The sequence below is a fragment of the Schistocerca americana genome, chromosome 7 (assembly GCF_021461395.2).
Source record: "Schistocerca americana isolate TAMUIC-IGC-003095 chromosome 7, iqSchAmer2.1, whole genome shotgun sequence".
Classification (NCBI taxonomy): Eukaryota; Metazoa; Arthropoda; class Insecta; order Orthoptera; family Acrididae; genus Schistocerca; species Schistocerca americana.
The window spans coordinates 134,596,513-134,620,780 of NC_060125.1; the positions used below are offsets into that span (position 1 = coordinate 134,596,513).

The 24,268-nt window shown below is 40.1% G+C and overlaps 1 protein-coding gene across 1 annotated transcript in view; it reads right to left on the reverse strand.

The window, feature by feature from the left end:
• Positions 1–670: 670 nt before the first annotated feature.
• LOC124621911 (malignant T-cell-amplified sequence 1 homolog) overlaps positions 671–24,268 on the reverse strand; it is a 68,126-nt gene continuing 44,528 nt past the window's right edge. Inside the window, exons 5-6 of the mRNA XM_047147413.1 lie at positions 8,944–9,011; positions 671–840 (exon numbers count right to left, since the gene is read on the reverse strand). Coding sequence (XP_047003369.1) covers positions 759–840; positions 8,944–9,011 — 150 coding nt within the window. The 3' untranslated portion in view covers positions 671–758. The remainder of the gene's footprint in view (positions 841–8,943; positions 9,012–24,268) is intronic.

The window sequence follows — 24,268 nt, forward strand, 5'->3', positions numbered from 1 at the left end:
GCACAATGTTCTATCTCTAACTAAGGCCTTGTTGGCTGAAAGCTCATTTTCTGATAGTCTTTCTGTTGAGCTTGTCTGTGACTCAGCAGTTTCATTATATGGTGAGTATCGACTATCCTTTCCATAATATTAATCTAAAGTGTATTGTTTCTTGTGGACAACTGCTCCTATTCCATATTCAAATCTTCATTAAAAACTAGTAGCATGTGTACTGTAGAAACACTATCTTTTATGAAATTTAAGTCACTATGATAATTGTATTCTATAAATGGACAGCATCTATCCGTACACACAAATCTTACATATGTAGCCTGCAAACTGACTCATCCATTGCAATTAAAAACTTTCATAAGTATATATGGAATTAACTAATTAACACTTCCAGCCATTTGCTTCACTCTAGTCACTGCTACATTACTTTATGCCCTCGAGAATCCTTGAACATTCATGTCCATGTGTTGTAAGCCTTCTTCATATGTCTACAGGTCATCGAGTTAGAAGCACAACTTTTTTTCACCCTTTTTCAAATCTGGATAGTTCCTTCACACTGTACAAAAATGTGGCGTTATAGCTACACACTGTTAGCTGTTCCACACTGTCACCATTTTTCATAATTATGTAAACATATAAAGGACTGGTGTAATATTAATTGTTAACAAAAATACTGACAGCAGCAAGAAACAATAATTTATTTACACGCAGCTGGTTTTCAACAACACTTTTTAAAATGCAGTTCACATAAATAGGCAGAACACACATCATTTTACAGGTTTCATTTGCCACAGGCCGTCATTTAAATAATGATAGTTTTCTACTCCAATGCCTTTGTTCACTTTTGCACTGAAAAAGAAAGATATAAAAGAATTAACAGACACGAAGAGTTAATGATACAATATATACACAGGAGATATAATTATATTTCACACACACACACACACACACACACACACACACACACACACACAGAGATATATATATAACAAAGATGATGTGACTTACCAAATGAAAGTGCTGGCAGGTCGACAGACACACAAACAAACAAACACAAACATACACACAAAATTCAAGCTTTCGCAACAAACTGTTGCCTCATCAGGAAAGAGGGAAGGAGAGGGAAAAGACGAAAGGATGTGGGTTTTAAGGGAGAGGGTAAGGAGTCATTCCAATCCCGGGAGCGGAAAGACTTACCTTAGGGGGAAAAAAGGGACGGGTATACACTCGCACACACACACATATCCATCCACACATTGGTATATGTGTGGATGGATATGTGTGTGTGTGTGTGTGTGTGTGTGTGTGTGTGTGTGTGTGTGTGTGTGTGTGTGCGCGCGAGTGTATACCCGTCCCTTTTTTCCCCCTAAGGTAAGTCTTTCCGCTCCCGGGATTGGAATGACTCCTTACCCTCTCCCTTAAAACCCACATCCTTCTGTCTTTTCCCTCTCCTTCCCTCTTTCCTGAAGAGGCAACAGTTTGTTGCGAAAGCTTGAATTTTGTGTGTATGTTTGTGTTTGTTTGTGTGTCTGTCGACCTGCCAGCACTTTCATTTGGTAAGTCACATCATCTTTGTTTTTAGATATATTTTTCCTACGTGGAATGTTTCCATATATAACACTGCAATTGTTCTAAAGCATGCATATGCAGCCAGCGTATACATCAGCTGGAAGAAACTTTGGGTGACTTGTTTAAAATTGTTACGTATAAATGGTGCCTCAGGCCTCCATAAACTGGATATCATGTGCATGAAGATTTTCATACGAGGATTTAAAGGACACGATGTTATGCCCAATCAACAGCAACAGAGACTTTAGTTTAAGTGATCAAATTTGCAATCACATTGTCAGAAATCACCTCAAAAGACAGGAGAAATACCCAGTACTGGACTTGCAACAGAACAACATTGTTGACACTAGAATATAAAGACTAATGTAAATGAGCACTATACAACCTGCCCAGTTCACAGTTTATTTTTAATCAAGACAGCGTCCGCCCCTGGGAGCTGATGGGTCAGTGTGACAGAATGTCAATCCTAAGGGCCCGGGTTCGATTCCTGGCTGGGTCAGAGATTTTATCCGCTCAGGGACTGGGTGTTGTGTTGTCCTAATCATCTTCATTTCATCCCCATCGATGCGCAAGTCGCCAAAGTGGCATCAAATCGACAGACTTGCATCCGGCGGACGGTCTACCCGACGGGAGGCCCTAGTCACATGACATTTACATTTATTTTAATCAAGACAGAAGGCAACTGATTTCTGTATTCGACACACCTGAGGAAGACAGGGAATCTGCTAAAATTTTCTGCTAAAAATTATAATCTCAACTGCAAACTACAAGCTCTCGAGATTATGAGGGCTTGTGTATTCTGCTAAAAATTATATAATCTCAACTGCAAACTATGAACTCTAGAGATTACTTGGAAATTATGTATTACTGTATTTACCTGATGATACGCCAAGTTTTTTTTTCCCTAGATTCACAGTGTCGTGTTATATTCACAGACTGAACTATTGCTGCTGAGGTAAATGTTCTTACAGTGTTTAATAGATTACTATGCTGGTCGTCTTACATTTACAGATAAAACTTTTGTTATTGAGGTGTAAACGTAGGCTTCCGTGGTCATTGTCACAGTAAATAAAATTCTTCTGGGTTTGAAGTCACCTCGTCATCTGTAAAATTCTGACGTTTCAGAGACTGTTGGAAGGTGCCTTCCTCAGGGTGTATTGCTAACTGATGAATGAGCACTAGCTTGGATACTTATATACTATGGAGAAGTGCTGTCATTGGATGTGAGGGTGAGGAGGAAGGGTATTAGGAGTTCATTTTATTGGTCTTTGCATTGTGTGTTGTCATTGGCGGAAATGGGCATTTTCCATTGGAGTTTCCTTTACTGCTTGCCATTGGTGGAAATTGGCGGATAAGATACGCAGTGGCAACAACAGCATACCGTTGTTTACTAACTGCCTAGTATCAACTAGGCCGCGTCAGTGCTCTGTATACCCTCCACAGTTGTGACCTACCACGCATCTGTTGCTCTGCAAGAGCTGTCCTTCTGCAAAGCTGTCACAGCTGGCAGCCAAGACACTGGAAGCCACTACCCCTCTTCTCTATTCATATTGTCGGGTCACTTGGTTATTTCTATAGCCTCTCTAATCTTCCTCCTCAAAGTAAACGGCTGTTTCGCCAGTACGCGGGCCTCTCAAAATTCGATCTCCATCCTGCACTGCTCCTGATGTTCTGCCACCGCTGATTTGTTGTACTGTTTGAGGCGGATATATCTCTCGTGTTCAGTTAACCTTGCGCTTATTGGATGCCCAGTCCCACCTACATACACCAGTCCGCATTCGCACCCGATTTCATAAACTCCGGCGGCATGAAACTTGTCAATTCCATCCTTCGTCGAGCACAGAATGTCTGTTATTTTGTTGTTGCTATGAAAAATCAGCTTAATGCCTGCCTGACTGAGAATTTTGCCCAGACGTTCAGTAACCCCCCGTACATACGGTAGCACGACAGTGTTCTGTGCTTTGTTCTGCATTTCCCTGTTGCCCTCCTCCTTCAGCGCCATGGTTTTGTGTATCATCCTTATGTCGTAGCCATTAGCTCCAAAAATGGACCTGAGATTCTGTAGTTCAGCTTGCAGGTTGTGTTCATCACTGATACTGTAGGCTCTCTTAGTTAAAGTTTGCAGGGCAGAATTGTTTTGCGTAGGATGGTGGTGGGAGGATGCATGCAGGTACCCGTCCGTGTTGGTGGGCTTCCTATAAACTCTGTGTCCAAGCTTCCCCTCTGGCTTAGGTAAACTTCCACATCGAGAAAAGGCAATACCCCGTTCTTTTGTATCTCCATGGTAAAGTGAATTTTGCTGTGCTGCTGGGTGAGATGTTCGTAAAATTTCTGAAGCTCCTCTTCTCCGTGTGGCCAGATAAAGGTGTCATTAACACATCAGCCAGCATTCTGAGTGTAATGGTGTGGACTGGAGTGCTATTTCTTCGAACTATCGCATAAAAATGTCTGCTGCAGCCGGCAAAAGAAGGGAACCCATAGCTACACCGTCCGTCTGCTCATACAAATCCCCTTTCCACCTGAAATAAGAGGTCGTCAAACAGTGGCGCACTAGCTCGCAGATATCAGGTGCTGTGCGTTCCTCTAAGGTGTTCATGATGTCCATCACGGGTACATTCGTGAACAAAGACTTCACGTCAAAACTGACCATCAGATCCATATCCGATGCATGCTTTTCTTTCAAAAGTGTTATAAAATGGGTGGAGTCCTTGACGTATGAATCTGTATGGCTCACTAAACGTCTAAGCTTCAGAGCCAATTCTTTCGCACATTTGTAGGTCAGTGAGTTAATACTACTCCCTATCGGCCGTAATGGAAAGGCTTCTTTGTGGATCTTTGGTACACAATATATTCTTGGTGCCTGTGGCACTTGTGGAATGAGTCTTTGGTTCAAGTCAAATTTCATCCTAGTTTGCTTCAGCAGCGCTTGCATTGATTTCATTATCTTGGCCATCGGATCTCCCTTAAGTTTATGGTAAATGGGTTCATTCAAAAGATCCTCCATCCGCTTGTCGTAATCTACTGCGTCCAACACTACGGTGGCATTTCCCTTGTCTGCCTGTATTACCACTATCTGAGAGTTGTTCTTCAGCTTCTTGATGGCATGACATTCCTCACTGATGTTTTGCTTCAGAGGCTTTGAGTGGGCCAAGACTCATATGGTTTCTTGTCGAATCTTCTCTGCTTCTGGTTGTGGTAGATGACTAACTGAGGCCTCCACTGATTCAATAATGTACTCTTTCAGTACTACTAGTTCTGGTGCGATTGCATAGTTCATCCCTTTGGCCAAAATTTTTGTGGCTGCACTGTTCAAGGTGTGGCTGGAGAGGTTCACCACTGCTCGTCGCGTGTCTAGAATCGGTCCTTCACCTGTTGTTTTCTGTTGCAATTTGTCGAACTTTGTCACCTGGCGACTACTGGTACTTTCACTTGACCTTGTGGCTCGTTAAAAGGTTAACCTGTTGACCTTCTGCCAGTCATCTTCATCCAGTTTCCCACTCAGAAAGAGGTGCAGTTCACACAGTTTTATTTCGTTTGCATCGAGACTACCACGAATGTGGTGGATCCTTTCTCGCAACAAAGCTTTGCTAGCCTGTACACACATATTCCTGCGGCTGCAGTTAATAAACAATGCTATGCTGTTGTTGCCGCTCCGTGTCTTATTCGCCGATTTCCAACAATGGGAAGCAGTGAAGGAAACTCAAATGGGAAACGCCCATTTCCACCAATGACAACGTGCAATGCAAAGACCATTAAATGAACTCTTAATTCCCTTCCTCCTCACCCTCAAATCCAGAAGAATTTTATTGACTTTTGTTATTGTGATTTCACAGAAATTTACTTAGAAGAGTTCTGTTCTAAAGAGTAGAGCTTAGCGAATAATACTTTAGTTCAAATAGGCTTGAGATTTCCCAATACGCAGAAGTGCTCAATATAGCATTGATCTTGCTCGATCAATCATGTGACATCTGACTCGTGGCACTAATACAATGGTTTGATACATGAGAAACTATGAACTAGGCACTACAAATTTCTAATGCTTTACTTAAAAAATTGACAATTTATTGAAATACAGGAGGAAATAGCATTAAACACTTTCAACTCCCAAACCTTTGATGTATTTGACTAGGTTCGCAATAGAAGTTCTCATACATGTTGGGATACCGTATACATAAATTTATGCTGCTTTTTATGTAAAGGTAACATTTGAAGGCGAAAATCTTGTCTTTCAAAAACAATTACACAATTCTGAACCCAAGTCAGTAATTCATTTACTTATAAGAATGCAATGATTTATGAAGTGCATTGCTAAGGAAAATTTGGTATCTGCTCAGGTACCTAACACCAGTGGAAAACCTTACCAGCTTTTAATCAGCTTTACAACATGATTACATTCAGATGAAATGATAAAGAAAATTAACCGCAAAGTAAATGGTAAACAAATGAAACAAATCACATTGAGCTGACTGCAATTGCTATTGCAAGAAAAAATTATAGCAAAAAGACCAGCTGTGGAGATAGCACTAAGAGATAGTGCTAGATCGTAGGACAAGCGAAAGTTCAAGAATTGGACTGAATCATGATTGCGAACTTTCATTTACGTATTAGTTGTTGTAATTTCATACGATTTGCACCCTCGAAGATACAGCCATCCAAGTTTCACTGTTGCTCAAGTGCAGCACTATGGAGGGCTTCGACGGGGAATGGTAACACCAGCTTGGCTGAGAACTATTATGAGTATGGCGAGGGGAGTGGTGAACAGGGAGTAAATCTCATCTTGCTCCAATCATGGGGATCTTTACTGCATATTTCGACTTTTTATGAACATTTACCACATTTAAAGTGCACTTTATCTGAAACCATTTGCACTTGGGTTCAAATTGACTTTAAAATTGGGCAAATACTTAACAATAGCATATGAGGGTGGTTTGAAAAGTTCTCGGAATCACCATGAGAGGTCAGCACTTGCGCAATAAGTTGTTCATGTGATATTCATTGGACTGTTGTCTGTAAACACGTGCCATGCCTGTGCTCTTGGAAGAGAGCTGTTGCAGTGACATGGCTCTGTTGTTGTTCTCGCATAGTGATTTGCGAAAAAAAAAAAGAGATTCGAGCAGTGATTAAGCACTTCGCAAAGAAACATGAAAGCAAAGGACATTCAAGCCAATTTCCAGAATACACTGGGGGACTCTGCTCCTTCATATTCAACTGTTGCCAAGTGGACAAATGAATTTAAATTTGGTCAGGAGAGCTTAGATGATGATCCGCACAGTGGTTGGCCAAGATCTGTCACTACTCCAGAAATCACTGCAGAAGTGCACAAAAGGGCCATGAAGGATTGCCAATTGAAAGTGCGTGAAATTGCTCATGCTTGCCAGATGTCATCTGACAGGGTATACCACATTTTAATTGAAGAATTACAAATGAAAAAATTATCTGCAAGATGGGTGCTGCGAATCTTAAGGTGCACCTGCACACATGACATTGCCACGGCAAAATTACACTAGGGTATGAATTGTTGCCATACCGGGCTTAATCACCAGATATGGCTCTGTCATTCTTCCATCTCTGCCCAAAACTGAAAATTTTTCTTGATGGATGAAGATTCACTTCAAACGAAGAATTGATAGCTGAAGTTCACAACTATTCTGTAGACCTGGAGGAAACTTTTTCAAGATGGGATCAAGACACTGGAACATTGCTGGAGCAAGTGCATAAATCTACAAGGAGACTATATTGGAAAATAAAAAAAGTTTCAGTGATGTAAGTACTTTATTTCTATTCCGTTCTGAGGACTTTTCAAAGCACCCTCTTACATTTCTGCAGGAGACAGTATAAGTCTAGACTGGTGCCAGTGATGCATTTACGTGTTTCTGGCAGCAGTATGTAAATGATATAGATTGTCAGCTGCTGGTTATGCACTGCCAATGAGATAGTGGCAGGCAGACGACTGTTTTTCTCACTACAATATGACCTCTGTCATTGCATGTGATCTGCACGAAAAGTATATTTTCACCACTTCACAAAATGCTTTTACCCCTGCCTGCACTCCCACTGTTGAAGCGCCACTCCCCCTTTCCACACATCCAACTGGCGAACTCATTTTACGTGTGTTAGTGTGAGTGTACCAGCAGTAGTGAACACCAAAAGATCCTGAGGTAGATTCCAGCAGAGGGGTCGAAACGTCGAAAATTTTAAAAGAAACATGACGCGGCCTAATAACCCAGAAGATTTTAACTACAGTGAAATTTAGCTAGCAGAAATTTCTATATATCAAATATAAGCAGGTATAAGCACTAAGAGAAAAATAACACATGAACTAGTTTTCAGCTTTAAATTTGTCATAATTATGCAGTGGTATGAGACAAGATGTTACCATCAGACCTGTCAATTTTACTCTGTGAACAGCCCCATCTTAAAGTCACCTTTATGCTCAATCTCATGGTGGACATTTTCTAATGGAAACACATAATCTGAAATCAGTTACAATCTGGAAGATAAGAAAATAAAGGTAGCCGTTTTGAAAACTGTTTTTCCCTTATATCAAAACTAGCTTCCGGTACTGTTCCCTTATCTGCCTGAAGAAAGAACAGAGAACAAAAAGCAATAATCAGGCCTTATTGTAAGTCTTCCACTTGGGTCATCCACAGCCATGGGACATAGGACTAGGATTGTATCAAGCACAGGCACTAGGGCACTGCATATATCAAGCTGGTGATAGACCACCACTTTGGGGTATGAGAGTATGATTTTTAATGCAGTATCTCTCATCAGAGGGCACCACAAGGTGTGGCTACTATCCTGAAAGAAAATGGGTTTGATTTTTGTTGAGGTCTGTGGCATCAGATGACTATAAGTCAATGATTTGCTCACAGTGGTGGTGATTGGTGTATTGGTGTCACAAAAAATGGTATCAGAAACTTTGTTGCGAATTACCAGGGCAAGATGTTATCTGTCTGTAATGACTTTTGCAAGGTTAATCAGTGTATTTTGGTATCTCCTGTTTCCCACAGCATCTGCAGATCCTATGCATAGCAGGGCTGTATAGGATAGACTGGGTGACAGCCTGTCCAGATGAAGATAGTGTGATAGCTGAAAGAAGGTAGCTCAATGAATTGAGAAGGATTAGATATCTCTCACACACACACACACACACACACACACACACACACACACACACACACACAGAGAGAGAGAGAGAGAGAGAGAGAGAGAGAGAGAGAGAGAGAGAGAGAGTGTGTGTGTTTGTTCCAGATAAAAATCTGTTTCCAATGTCACTGACTACTGCCACGAAAAATGAATTTTCTACACTGCATACTGAATTTAATCTTGCTTTTAAGCGTTGCAGAATTATTGATCCAATCATTACTGGTAAATACTTACATGTCTTCTGTAGATAATGTTGTAATTCCTATTGCTAATGCATGCTGTTTGCCTTCGGCCATGACAGCCTAGATTACTGTCAAGAAAAATATATACACAATAAACATATCTGCATAAATGGAGCTCCATGAAACAGACATACTATGAGAAAATGTTTCAATTACCATGAACTAAAATTGTTGTAGTTATCTTTTCTGTCTACAAGAATTTATTTAAATATGAGATTTGAGGGCCACCTTCTACGTTTTTACAACCAAACACTATGTGGCAGTAGTGAGATGTGACATTTACTTTTGTTTTAAAGTATGTGATATGTTATTGTTACAGTAATATCATATCACAGAGTAGTTTCTTTGTAATGAGCATTTAAAGAAACTCTCTTGTGAGAAAAATTACATTTTTTATGATGGTTTTCAATGGATAACTTTTTTTATAATAAAGTCTAGCTTGACAGCATATTGTACTATAAGACACAAACAACAGCACAGCCACAATGAACCAAAGTTTATTCTCCTTCCACAGACAAGATAACAACAGTTGAGAATGGGGGGACAAACATAGAAACAATCTCAGTTCCAGGTACTGATGCAACCAATTGCTGACAATAGCGACCAACACAATATGAGAACAATGACAGTGGTGGCGGAAGAAGATTCTGGGCCAGAACCAGCGAGTAGGGCAGAAGTGGTGCCAACCATGGAGACATGCACTGGCCACTCCCCCACAAAGCACCATAAGAGAAGACTGACGGTAAAGGCACTTGTTGCATTTTGACTTCTGGTTCCTGAACATTGTGGAACTGTACAGACAGTAAACGTGCTAGCTGCTCAGCCAGGGGCACTGGTTCTGAAGGATCCGAGGGCACTGACCCAGTCAGCAGTGGAATCACTGGTGATAGCAAAGCATAGCAGGAAGGGCTGGCAGCACACATTGAGGCGCTGGACCCCAGAGGAGGGCAGAAGGCAGCAACATCCACAAGAGGGTGGGTCCCCCTTGCAGCAGGGGTGCCCCACGAGACCGGGACAGGTGTTAAGGGATGAGACGGAGGCAGCGGCAGTAGACCTACGACCCACACACTAATGCGAGGATGCAGATGGTCACGGTCGCATGCCATAAGCTCATCAGCAATGCACAGTATACAGGAATGGTGGCATCAGCAGCTATGGACCAGGATCAGAAACAGAACCTCCAAGCCCAGACAACAGAGCCAGAAGTGAACTGTGACGAGGGTTGCACTAATGGGCATTGGTGTGGTAGCACGAGCAGATGAAGGAGGGTGCAGAGCTGATGACCGCAGAGCGCCTTGACCAGACTCCGATCCCCCATCAGCATATATCTGAAGGAATTCTAGCACGTCAAGGTGTTGTCTGTGGACAAGACGGTGACAAACTTCTTCATTTGAACACTGAACATATAGACAAGACATTCTGCCTCAACGTTACATTAGGCGTGAAAAGAAGGAGCAGTCACGTGGTGAATGCCTTGATGGGTGCAGAAATCGTGGAAGGTCTGAGACACGAACCTTGGACTGTTATCTACCCCAAATGTGTAAGACAATTCCTCAATACAAAAAATTTTGGACTGGTCCTGAATCATAGGCACAGCTGAAGTTGAAAGATAGCGGATAACATACAGAAATTTACAGAAAGCATTGAGAACCAATAACCAGTAAGAATTTAGGAAGGGTCTTGTAAAATCAACATGGATGTGTTCTCATGGGCCACAGAGACATGGTCACCCACGGGGGTAGCGCACAGAGCAGTACGTGACAAGATGTACATCGCCGTCAATACTAGGCCAAAACACATGCTGATGGGCCAATTACTTTGTCCACAACATCCCCCAATGTTCCTGATGTAGGAGTTGGAGCACATCTTGGCATAGAGCGACCTGGATCATGACCTTTGGTGACAGCCTGTTTGTAGCTAAGAGAACACCATCAAATAGCAAAAGGTAATGATGTATGGCAAAATAGTTACACAAAGGATCAGAAACCTGCATGGTGGATTGCCTGGTCAATCATGCTGAATGAGGTGAATGACATGATGCAAAACCAGATTGGCAGCAACAGTAGCTGCGATCCAGAAACTTATAACAGGAAACCCATCTACTGTATGTTGCGCCCCAACATGTAAGTGGAACAAAGAGCATCCAGTTCAAAAGTAGGATCACACTGGAAGCTGGAATAACGCATCAGGATTGGACAGGCTGAAAATTTATTTCATAGGTGTAGTAAGACAGAAACGAGGCCCCACCCTGGGGGCGATGTACTGCTGTGACAGGCAAAGAAGTAGAAGGATTAAACAATGAAACCAAGGGCTCATTGTTAATAATAAGGTGTAGCTTAGATCCATAGAAGAAGACATGAAACTTATTGAGGGTGTAGACAATAACAAGTGCTTGCTTTTCAATTTGAGAGTAACACTGCTGAGCAGAGATGAACGTTTTTGACACTTAAGCTATTTGATGTTAAGAACCATCCTCATATAGATGTGCAAGAATGTCTCCAAGTAGATAGTGAGATGCATCCGTAGTCAAAACCAGATGGTAGACACAGTGTAAAGGAGCCAAACAAGGAACATTCTTGGGGACCTACTCGTGGAGGGATGGGTGGAGGAGGAAGAAAAGATTAGCTGAGCACCTTGCAGAGAATGTAAGGGAGCCCACAAGCACACAAAACAATATCCCTATTATATTGGAATCAGAGGGGCACATTTTTTAGGTTAGAGTCAAGTTACATACTACTTTGAGTCCGAACACAAATAATCGGTGTCACGCTCTGAAGTATTCTGAGCCAGTATGATTTGTGGAATTAACAAAGGTACTAAACTATTTCTGTTTGATATCTCAGAGGCGATGGATGTACAGGGGGTACATAAAGTCCGCGAACACTTTTAATTATTTATTGCACAAGAACTAAACGTCATTCAGATGTCATACATATTGCATTATGAACAGAAACTCTGAAAACTTTTTTTTACAAACATTCGATATGCGAACCATGAGTGACCTGGCAGACGTCAATATGGTAATCGAATTCTGGCCATACCCATCCCAGCATGGCATCGTCGACTGTGGCAGTCACTTCCCGTATTCTCTCCTCGAGCTCTGCTACATCACTTGGTAGAAGCAGTACTTACACAAGACCTTTAATGTGTTCCCACAGAAAAAAGTCACTCAGAGAGAGATCTGGTGTTTTTGTCGAACTCCAACACACAGAAAGCTCACTCCGCACCTATCTCGCCATGTTTGCAACTAGCGCTATTGGCAAATTACCAAACTACGCTGTGGTGGTATACATGGAGAAAAAAAAAAAAAAAAACTTTTTCAGGGTTTCTCTTCAAAATGATATTATGTATGATATCTGTACAATGTTTGGTTCTTGTGCAATAAATAATTGAAAGTGTTCCCGGACTTAATATACACCCTAATCTTGGAGTGTTAATGGCAGACATGCTGCAAGTTTCCATTGCTGAGTTTCTGACATTAAAATATGTATAGAAAGAGTAATTTATGATTGTAAAATGAAGATTTAAATCATTAACAACTAAGACAAAATAACAAAATTTATTTAAAGAAATAAAAGTTACATTGGAGTTTCATTTCAGTGATCACCAAGTACAAAGTTCATGTACTGGTATGTCTCACGTAAACTAAGCGACCGGAATGCGTATTGGAAACTAGGGAAGAACCTGCAGCTTACATGGTCAAATTGTTCTTTGAAAATAAATTCGTAATAGTAATACTAATAATACTTTTTCTATATGTAATTCCTTGACCTCCACAATCCAATGGATATCTCAGCTCTGTTACTGCATACAAACAGACGCCGTGTGATTTATGCAGAGATTGGTCACATTTTTTTTAGTTATAGCCAAATCATCACACAAGTCAATCAAACAATGATGAACGAGCTCAACCAATTCCAACCTGTACAATGTAGTAAACCGGGCCTCTCCAAACACCATCTAAACACAGGGATAGAGAAGTTATCAAGGATTATAGACTTATATAATTTTCGTGTAGAGTTAACATGGATAAAGGAGAAGTTGAAACATAAAAGTTGGACACAGAGTCAAAAATTTTGAAAGAACCGTTTTTGTGTTGATCAGAACCTAGAAGCATGGGCTTGTGAGTTGTTACTGCTGCATACTTCTCTGATAATTGTAACTGTCTACAGATCCCCTCTAATAAACTTTCAGCTATTTATGAGAAATCGAAGTACATTATTTAGCTACCTGTCAGACAAGAAGAAACAGTTAGAAGTGCACGGAGATTTCATCATAGATTTCTTAAACAATACGGACAGGAAAAATGAACTGAATTATTATTTTGGTGCTTCAATCTAATTGCAATAGTCAATTTTCCAACTCGTGCACAGCAAAATAGTAGGGCAACGCACTATCCTCCGTGCCCTCGGTGGCTCAGATAGATAGTGTGTCTGTCAAATAAGCAGGAGATCCCGGGTTCCGATCCCAGTCGGGGCACACATTTACAACTGTCCCCGTTGATGTATATCAACACCTGTCGACAGCTTAGGGTCTTTATTTAATTATCATTTAACGCTGCAAGAGGTCTCCCAGGCTGTGCGTAGGTCAAAAACAATCGAGTCCCTGGGGATGACAGCATAATCGCTGAATTAATAAAAACTGATGGTGAGGCTGTAATAAAGAAACTGCGCACATTAATATCAGATATATGGGAAACGGAAACTATGATAGATAATTGGAAAACTGGAACAATAATCCCCATTTATAAGATAGGGGACACAACAGCACGTGAAAACTATAGAGGTTTAACACTCATAAGCACAGCTTATAAGATCTTCACAAGTATATTAAACGAAAGGATAAAGAAGTGTACAGAAGGCATACTAGGGGAATACCAGTGTGGCTTTCGACCAGACAAAGGAACAACTGATCAAATATTTGTGATAAGAAAAATGATGGAAAAGTTCTATGAATACGATATAGATCTGCATTTCCTATTCATCGACTTCAAACATGCCTTTGACAGCATAAATTGGCAAGAACTATACACAGTACTGGAAGAAGTTGGTATATGTGCTAAACTAGTAAGACTGACCAGAATGACAATGACAGAGACAAGAGCAAAAAGTAAAGGTCCTTAGCAGAACAAGTGAAAGCTTTGACTTTATTAAAGGCGTGGAGCAAGGTGATAGTATCTCCACTGTCCTATTCAATATAGCCTTGCATAGTGTACTAAATAAAATCAACAAAAAAGGCACGATATTTAAGAAAACTAGCCAGATATGTGCATACACTGATGACATTGCTATAGTAGGAAGAAATATCTATACACTCCAAGAAACATGCCAGGCAATGGAAATAGAAGCCTTAAAAATTGGCCTCATAGTAAATGAAAACAAAACGAAATATATGGCAATGTCACAATCTGAGGCCAGAAGAACCCCTAAAAACCTAAACATCAATGAGAAATGCTTCAAAGGTGTGTCCTCTTTTAACTACTTGGGAGCCCTAATAACAAATGATAACAGTATTGGAAAGGTTGTAGGGGAAAGAATACAAGCTGGAAACAGAACTTACTTTGCAAATATGCAACTTTTCGGAAATAGCCTTTTTACAAGAAAAACAAAACTGCTAATATATAATTCCCTAATCTGTCCAGTTATCACATATGGTTCAGAGGTACGGAGGTTGACAGAACATGATAAAAACGCACTAAGAACCAGTGAGTGGAAAATAATATGCAAAATCTATGGGCCAATAAGGGAGAAAGAAGGCTGGAGAATACACTACAATGCCAAAATTTAAGAGTTAATTCAAGGTAGGGGCAAAGTAAAATTTGTGAAATCACAGCTAGCACACTTTCAGAGAATAGCAGAGGATAGAATTACAAAGAAAATGATGAAAAGTGCAATCCATTCAGCTAGGCAAAAAGGGAGACCTAGAAGAAGATGGATTGACGACATAATAATGGATCTTACCAGTATGGGAGTCCGGAGGTGGAAAAGAGCAGCAAATAACTGAGAAGTGTGGAGGCAGATTGTTGAAAAAGCCAAGGCTCACCAAGGGCTGTAGCGCTACTGAAGAACAGGATACAATGTTTTAAGAGTAAGCTGAAAGGACTGCTGAGGGATGAGGTATAAGTAGAAAGAGATGCTAATGTCAAATTCAATATATTTCATAGCAAATTTGTGTCAATTTTTTAAAGTCGCTTCCCTAAAAAATCATCCAGAACATCCATTTAGAAATACACACAAGTAATCCAAGGATAACTTAGAGCATTAAAATCGTAACAGGAGGAAGAGAGAAATTTGTTTAAAGGCCAGAGTAAATCAAGATCTGACATTACTTGCATACTACAAAAACATACTGTAATATTTTAAGGAAAGTCATTATAGTCTCCAGAAGTATGCATGTCCAGGCAGAAACAAATAACACAGATAACAAGATTAAAACCATATTGGACATTGTGAAATGGGAAACATGACTGACAGTCAGTCAGTGTACAAGATTCCATAACAATTGAACTAAATGACAATGTTGTGGCTGATAATTCACAAGCTGCCAGTACTTTTAACAACCACTTTCTTAATGTAGCAGCAAATACAGGATTAAATGGTTCATTTGAAGAAGTGAGAGAATATATTAAAAATGTCATTCCACAAAACTATAAGCAATTAGAAGTAGTACCAACATCCTTCACTGTAATTAATAAAATTATAAACACTCTAAAAAAAAAAAAAAAAAAAAAAAAAACATTTTGGGTTGGGTTGCTGGAATTTCAAACAGAACTCTGAGTAGTTGCTCCAACTTAGTAAACAATGTCAAAGTTTAACAATGAAATTGTTAAACCACTTCATAAGAAAAGTGACAAGACAGAGTTAAAAAAATTATTGTTCAGTTTCTTTACCGACTACTTTTTCCAAACTATTCGAGAAGGCGATGTACTCAAGAGGAGTAGTACACTTAAAGCAATGCTATTTATACATTTACTCATCAAACAGTACAACCTTAAATAATTGTATATAGCCAGTTATTATTTTTGTGATCTTTCCAAGAAGTCTGATTGTGTAGATCACGTTACTCTCTTAGAAACACTCAGGTTTTATGGAATTGATGGCTATATGCACAGCTGGTTTTGAACGAATGCAAATGGTTGTGCTGAATAATTCAATGTTGGAAAGGTAAAAATTTTAGTGATTTGGGAAAAAAAAGGAATCACAAAGAGAGTCCCACAGGGTTCAAATCTGGGTTTACTCCCATTCCTTACATACATGAATTACCTTCCACAAGCAAAACTGCCACTTTTTGCAAACAGTACTAATGTTACCATAAATCCCACTAGGAAGAACGCAACAGAAGAGTTGCTAAATGATATTTCCAAAGAATTATTAAGTGGCTCTCTGAAAATGGACTCCTCGAAGTTTGAAAAAATACCAACAATTGATGTAGACATGAGAAAGTGCCGTCACAATACATATACGTACTAAGGAAATACACCATAAATAATCCATCACAATTTGAGAAGAACAGTGATGTCCATACCTACAACACTAGAGGGAAAAATGACCTTCATTACCCACTGTTAAAGTTGTCGGTGTCTTAGAAGGGAATGCAATATGCAGCAACAAATATTTTTGGTCATTTGCCGAACAACATAAAATGTCTGATAGTAGCAAAGCAAGTTTTACATCTAATTTAAAATCATTTCTCCTTAACATCTCCTCCTATTCCACTGAGATATTTCTACCTAAAAACTGGGATCCACTAATCATGTATTTTTTTTTTTTTTTTTTCCCCGATTTTGGCCGTCTAGGGACCGCGTTAAACAACTATTTTTCAATGTACATTTCTCCTATTGCGCTCCTCCTCTTTTCTCTTCTGCCAGTATGTCTTCATCCTCTCTCTGTGCTGCTCCCTTCGGTCTTCTGTCCACACTGTTCCTCCAGTTCTTCTCTTCTTCACTTCAAATCCTTCAAAATGTTGAATTTTGCCTCTCATTAAGTCTCTGTTGGTTATATCATCTTCTCCTATACCCATCTCCTCTAAGTCTGCTTTGACTTCTTTGAACCAGGTAATTTGGGTTCTGGGGTTCTTGTCAAAAAACTTGAATATTTTCTTTGTCAGCCTTTCATCATTCATTCTTTTCAAATGGGCGTAAAAGCTTACTCTTCTCTTCCTCATAGTATCTCCCACTTTCTCAATTTTGTCATACACTTCTCTATTACTTCTAAGCTTCCAAGTCCCATTCTCAAACCTCGGCCCAAGTACTCTTCTAATGATTTTTCGCTCCTTTTTTGCTATAGCTTCCATTTCCTTGTTAGTGTTCATTGCTAAACATTCAGATGCATACAGACACTCTGGCTTAATCACAGTGTTGTAGTGCCTTATTTTTGCGTTAATTGATACTGACTTCTTGTTGTACACATTCTTTGTTAGCTGGAATGCCATTTCCATTTTTCTTGTTCTTGTTTTATTTCCTTCTTTATCTGAAGCATTGGGCTGGATGATTTCCCCTAAATATTTGAAATTAGAAACCTTCTTTATCTGGCCATACTTTGTAATCATATTGTTCGGTGCCTCTTTTACATTGGTTAGGTACTCTGTCTTTTCAAAGGAGATTTTCAGTCCTGCTTTTCTGCTGTTTCATTCAGAATATTGATCTGTTTGACTGCTTCTTCCAAACTTCCTGCCAGAATCGCTAAGTCATCCGCAAAAGCGAGGCAATCTACTTCTAATCCATCCTTTCTTCTTCCTAATCTGATTTTTTGTATTCCTTCTTCAGTCGTTTTCTTCCTCCACTCTCTAATAACTTTTTCTAACACACAGTTGAATAGGGTAGGTGACAACCCATCTCCTTGTCTTAATCCTGTTCTGATTTTGAATGGTCTGGATACCTCACCACGGAACTTTACTTTTGCATAGGTATCCGTAAGTGTTTCTTTGACGATTGCGACTGTTTTCTTGTCTGCTCCAAACTCCCTAAGGATGTTAACCAAGGTTGTTCTGTCAATGGAGTCGTACGCCTTCTTGAAGTCAACAAACATGATAAAGATGTCTTTTCCTCTTAATCGTCTATATTTAATAATTAACTTCAAGTTTAAAATTTGCTCCACACAAGATCTTCCCTTCCTAAAGCCTGCTTGGTATTCACCAATTTCTTGATCAAGTTGTTTCTCCAATCTGTTTTGTAGGGCCTTAGATAGAATTTTATACGTTACCGGAAGTAAAGATATCCCTCTGTAGTTATTTGCATCGGTTTTATCCCCTTTCTTGAAGATGGGGTGGATTAATGCAGTTTTCCATTCTTCCGGTATACGTTCCGTTCTCTAAATCTCATTGATTATTCCCAGTAGTTTTTCTTGAGTTGTATTATCCACACTTTTCCACATTTCTGCAATTATCATGTCTTCCCCTGGTGCTTTATTGTTCTTAAGGTTTTTAATGATTTCTCTGATTTCTATGAGGCATGGGGGTTCAGAATTATTGTTTACTGTGTTTGAGGTGTTGGCTGGTAATTTTTCAATAGGTTCCTGACAGTTGAGGAGTTGTTCAAAATATTTTGCTAATATTTCACAATTTTCTTCATTATTTATTGCCAGTTTCCCACTGGTATCTTTAAAACACAGATTTGGTGCTACATATTTTTGTAGTTTCTGTCTGAATGTGCTGTAAAAGGATCTGTTATTGTTTCTCTTAAAATCTGTATCCATTTGTATAAGTTGGTTCTTTTCAAATAGTCTTTTTACTGATCTAATGACTTTTGCTGTAGAAGATCTTTGCTGTTTGAACTCCAGGTAGTCCTTATCACTTTTGGTTGAGTGCCATTTCTTCCATGCCTTCATCCTTTGTTCTATTGCTTCCTCACATATCTCATCCCACCATTCGTGTTTCTTTCTCTTTTTCATTTTTGCGACTTCTTGAGCAGATCTTATCATTCCTTCTTTTATATCTTCCCATTTATCCGAACATATAACTATGTTTTGACAGAACTCTTCTCTTTTCTCTTTCAAGATGTTTGCGTCTATCTTTTGAGTTTTCCTGTTTTGTACTTGTTTCTTTCTTTGTGGTATGAAATTTAATTTGATTGTCGATAAGTAGTGGTCAGTTACAATGATTGCCCCTTTCCGAACTCTCACATTCATTATTTCTTTTTGATTATAGTGTGTGATGGCTATGTGATCTATCTGGAACTCTCCAATACTTGTGTTTGGTGATTTCCATGTTTTCTGTTTCTTAGGAGGTTTTTTGATATTTGTAGACATTAATTTTAAGTTATGACCCTTGCATAGTTCTATTAATCTTTCTCCATTTCTGTTTGTCCTTTTGTGAGCCGGGTAGTTTCCTACTGTTTTTTTGTATTTTTTTTCTTGGCCTATTTGTGCATTGAAGTCCCCAAACAGTATTTTCACATTTGATGTTGGGATTTTAGAAAGTTCATGGTCTAGAGATTCCCAATATGTATCTACTTTCTGAGGGTTTTTCTTATTGTCATTGTTGATGGGTGCGTGGCAATTAATAAGTGTATAGGTTTTATTTAGGGCGCGGAATGTGAGAAAAGACAAGCGTTCATTAGGTGACTGGAAGTCGGTTATTGAGTTTACCCAGTTAGATTTCACGATGAAGCCTGTTCCAAGGTGGGGAAGGCCTCTTCCACATGGGTTCCAGCCTTTCTTTCCTTTGAATATCCTGTATCCTTCATAATCCATTAAATCTTCATCTATAAATCTGGTTTCCTGCAGCGCACATATTTGGATTTTATATACCTTCAAGACTTTGGTGAGCTGCTTCAGTTTTCCCGGCTTCAAGAGCGAGTTAATATTTAGGGTTCCAAAGAAATGTACGTTGTTTTTCTTCAGTTTAAAGGATTTTGAATTTCTTGAACGACATGGTGCTTCAGGCTCTCCAGAATCCTTAGGCCTGATTGCGCTGCTGTTAGCGGCGGAGGATTGGTTACCTCCTGGAGTAGTTCTATCTAGAGAAATTGACATCATGCATAGTTGTTTGAAATTCAGGGGGGAGATGGCTTTTTGGGCCATTCCGAGGTTAAAACTGGGATTGTAAGTTCCAGAGTGTGTGTTCAGCTGCTCCTAACATGGAGAACAGACGCTGTTTGTAGCCGCTCCTCTAGGAGTTCAGACGCTACATTTCGTTAGTTTTTGGTCCGCCCTGGGTATTTGATTTCCCCAGTACCACCTATATCTAGGAGGCATTCCCCTATCCGCCACCTGGGGAGGCGCCCGATGGGGGTACTAACAACCCCACACGGTATAATATATCCTGGAAACTCAAACAATGGAAAATCCAGGATGGAATGTTATATCCTGGAAACTGATTTGTTCCACATCATTCTGATAAAGGAACCATTCAAATGATCTATGGAACATGTACGTGGACAACAAAAAAGAATTTCTGGATTTTTCCCGGCTAAAAAGTACACTTTCTCCCAGATGAAAATACACTTTTTGTGTGTTAAGTGAGAGTATACTTTCCCTCAGAATCAGAAAGCTTATCAATGCTTTGAATGCTCAAGGTTTTATACACTTGTGTAGAACCTCCCACCCCTTTAGAAAATGAACCCCACAAAAGAACTTGTTTTCGAAAGATATTTGATTTGCAGCAACATGTGTGCTGCATATTTTCGTATTACGAACGTATATACTTGAATTTCACCAAACACAGAACATTAGTTTCCAAAGCATTTAAATCGAGATCGCAATGCGCTTTTGTAAGCAAATCGTAGCTCATGGTACGTGATCTCACCAGCCGATGGTAGCAGATATTCATTGCGTTTAGATGGGGCACCCAAAATTTCGTAAACTGATCTCCTACTATCGCTTCTGGGTGGTCATGTGAACACTTCAAAATCGATTCTGGAAATCCCCTCCTGGCTGCCAGTTTTCCAATTCCACAATCAATTTTCGCTCCCATGTAAATTCAGCCAGTACCGAAATGTGCTTGGGCTGTCAGGTTTCATCTCGTTTTTAAAAATTTTGGCTAATATTGACGGAGTGGCTTTTGTACAGTGAAGGATAAGTAGAAATTTTAGAATGAAGCTGTTTATACCTTGTCTAGTTGAAGAGAAATAGTGATTGTGCTGACTAAATTATAAACTACATCTGCTGTTTTCCAGGCCCCGTAGTTAACTGGGCTAGCAAATCCGCTTCAGACCTTAACAAGTAAACATGACAGCAGAAAACCATTTCTGAAATTCGGTTTTCGTCTTTCAGAATATGTGTCTCAAATAAATGATGTGATTCGGAGCATACAATAGGAAAAGTTAATGATATAAATTAATGTACATAGTGTAGCTACAAGAAAAGCTAAGCTTTCACATACAATATTTGTCTTTTGTGCATGTGTTGCACTTTGATACATCGCACAAATGTGCTAGTAAAATTTTAAGTAATGACGTACGATGTGTGGGTGCGTTGTCTTGGTGAAACAGCACACGCGCAGCCATTCCCGGACAGTTTTGTTGCAGTGCAGGAAGGAATTTGTTCTTCAAAACATTTTCGTAGGATGCACCTGTTACCGTAGTGCCCTTTGGAACGCAATGGGTAAGGATTACGCCCTCGCTCTCCCAGAACATGGACACCATCATTTTTTCAGCACTGGCGGTTACCCGAAATTTTTTTGGTGGCGGTGAATCTGTGTGCTTCCATTGAGCTGACTGGCGCTTTGTTTCTGGATTGAAAAATGGCATCCACGTCTCATCCATTGTCACAACCGACGAAAAGAAAGTCCCATTCATGCTGTCGTTGCGCGTCAACATTACTTGGAAACATGCCACACGGGCAGCCATGTGGTCATCCGTCAGCATTCGTGGCACCCACCTGGATGACACTTTTCGCATTTTCAGGTCGTCATGCAGGATTGTGTGCACAGAACCCACAGAAATGCCAACTCTGGAGGCGATCTGTTCAACAGTCATTCGGCAATCCCCCAAAACAATTCTCTCCACTTTCTCGATCATGTCGTCAGACCGGCTTGTGCGAGCCCGAGGTTGTTTCGGTTTGTTGTCACACGATGTTCTGCCTTCATTAAACTGTCGCACCCATGAACGCACTTTCGACACATCCATAACTCCATCACCACATGTCTCCTTCAACTGTCGATGAATTTCAATTGGTTTCACACCACGCAGATTCAGAAAACGAATGACTGCACACTGTTCAAGTAAGGAAAATGTCGCCATTTTAAGTATTTAAAACAGTTCTCATTCTCGCCGCTGGCGGTAAAATTCCATCTGCCGTACGGTGCTGCCATCTCTGGGACGTATTGACAATGAACGCGACCTCATTTTAAAACAATGCGCATGTTTCTATCTCTTTCCAGTCCGGAGAAAAAAATTGGAGGCCTTAGAACTTGAATGCACCTCGTAAATGATCTTCTGGGTTCGAAATTCTTCTAAGTGGCTGGCCCTCAAAGTGTTAAGCTTTAAATGAGAATCAAATGCTCTGTGATTTAAGAAATTCAAAGCATGTTCGCACACGTAACATAACTCATATTGCGTAAAATGAAATGTACTTTGAAAGTAACGCTTTTCAAAAAACCGATTGCAATATTTTCCCACGATTCAGCAGTTGTCAGAGAGCGCCAGAAAACAGCATTACTGTGCCTCCGCAGCTATGATGATGTAGGTACACTGTATTTTCGTACATACATAGCATTAGGAGACCTTAAATTATGTCACAGATGAAACAGGACATAAGAGGATACTTCAAGAGCATCGGAATTTCGTAAACCCTAATAAAATGCATAATTCGACTTAAAGAGCTTTTTTCATATATCCAGATTCACGAAGACATAGGCCACAAGCTGATATTAAACTTTTCAGAGTGGTTTTCAGGATACAAATTTTCTTGGAGTACCAATGTATTATCTCATGTTTAGTTCTTTATTATGGCATAATGCCACACGTTCCAAACGATAACAACATGCACTTGAAATTCCTCAAACATCTGACACTATTCAATAGTGTTTCAAATAAATTGACTGTCTCTGTGGAAAAGATTAATTAAAGCCAAAGTTTTGTATCAAATCGACGAAAATAACTTCAGTGTTCTGCAAGACAATTAATGCCCAACTGCCAAAAACCTGGAAATGAAATAAAATCAGAAAACTGAAACTAATACCATATTTTAGCCTTCCTTGAGAATGTGAATGTATTTTAATTCGCTTCATAGCTCCTGGCCACAGAAATCCATTTTGTTTTCATTTGAGTTGAGAGCTATAAACCAGGAGGAAACAGCAAAATCACAAAATGTAAACACGGTTCACGTGGAGACTACCACTCACCACTACAACTCGGACTGCTCTGTGCATGTGCGAATCTGGTAGCTTGGGCATGCTAGAAAAATGTTTCCGGGTAGCATCTGGCTGCTTGTTGCTATTGCTTATATGGCTCCCATCTAGTTACCTTGGATATAGGTAACAGCCACACTTCAAGTAGCTACAAGCAGGAGAAGGTACTGCTCATACGCGACTCAACTGTGTATGCGCATAAGCCTGCTGACAACTACTCAAATGAACCAAATGAAAGTGGTGTGACGTCTGTGACGTCATGCCCATCGGAAGCAGTGTCATCGGGGGCGAGGGAGGGAGGGAGGGAGGGAGGGAGGGAGGGAGGGAGGGGGGGGGGGGGGGAATTTAGCCGGGGCACTGGTCAGACCAAATGCAAGGTGATAATATTAGTACAACCAGAAGCGCACATTAATCACAAAGAGTCATTTAAAATCCTCATTCAATGGAATCTGTAAATGGGCTTCAGATAAATAAATTTTGGAGAAAACTGGCCACAGTGAATTTAGCCAGTAACTCATCTGGACGGGGAAATGATAGATTGAGAATTTACTGAAACTTTAAAGTTGCCGCAGAAGTGAAGCTAACCAGATAGATTTTAACATCCACGAAGAAGGGGGGGTGGGGGTGGGACGGGGTGGGGGGGGGGAGGGTGGGGGGGGGGGGCGCCAGTTGTAGACCACTCACCCTACATAGTAGGCTGTATGACCCACAACGACCTCAACCTGTCCATTTCTGATTTCACTTGACCGTGCAAAGCCATCGAAGTAAGGTGTGCACAGAAAAAGCACCACAGGTTTCAGGGTAATGTGGGCTGCAAAATTTGTGACACAACCTATTTCATCTGAGAAAAGAAACGACAACACAGAAGAATTCCTGGTTAAGGACCTGCTTAGACACGAGGTGCACCATATCCAAAATGGAAAAACCAAAAGCACTGAAAGCATCCAAACCAAGCAAATTATTGGTGCCAGTGTTATCCACTACAAAAAAAGTCAAGGAAACACAGATTTACGCCCGGGGGAAGTTGTAAA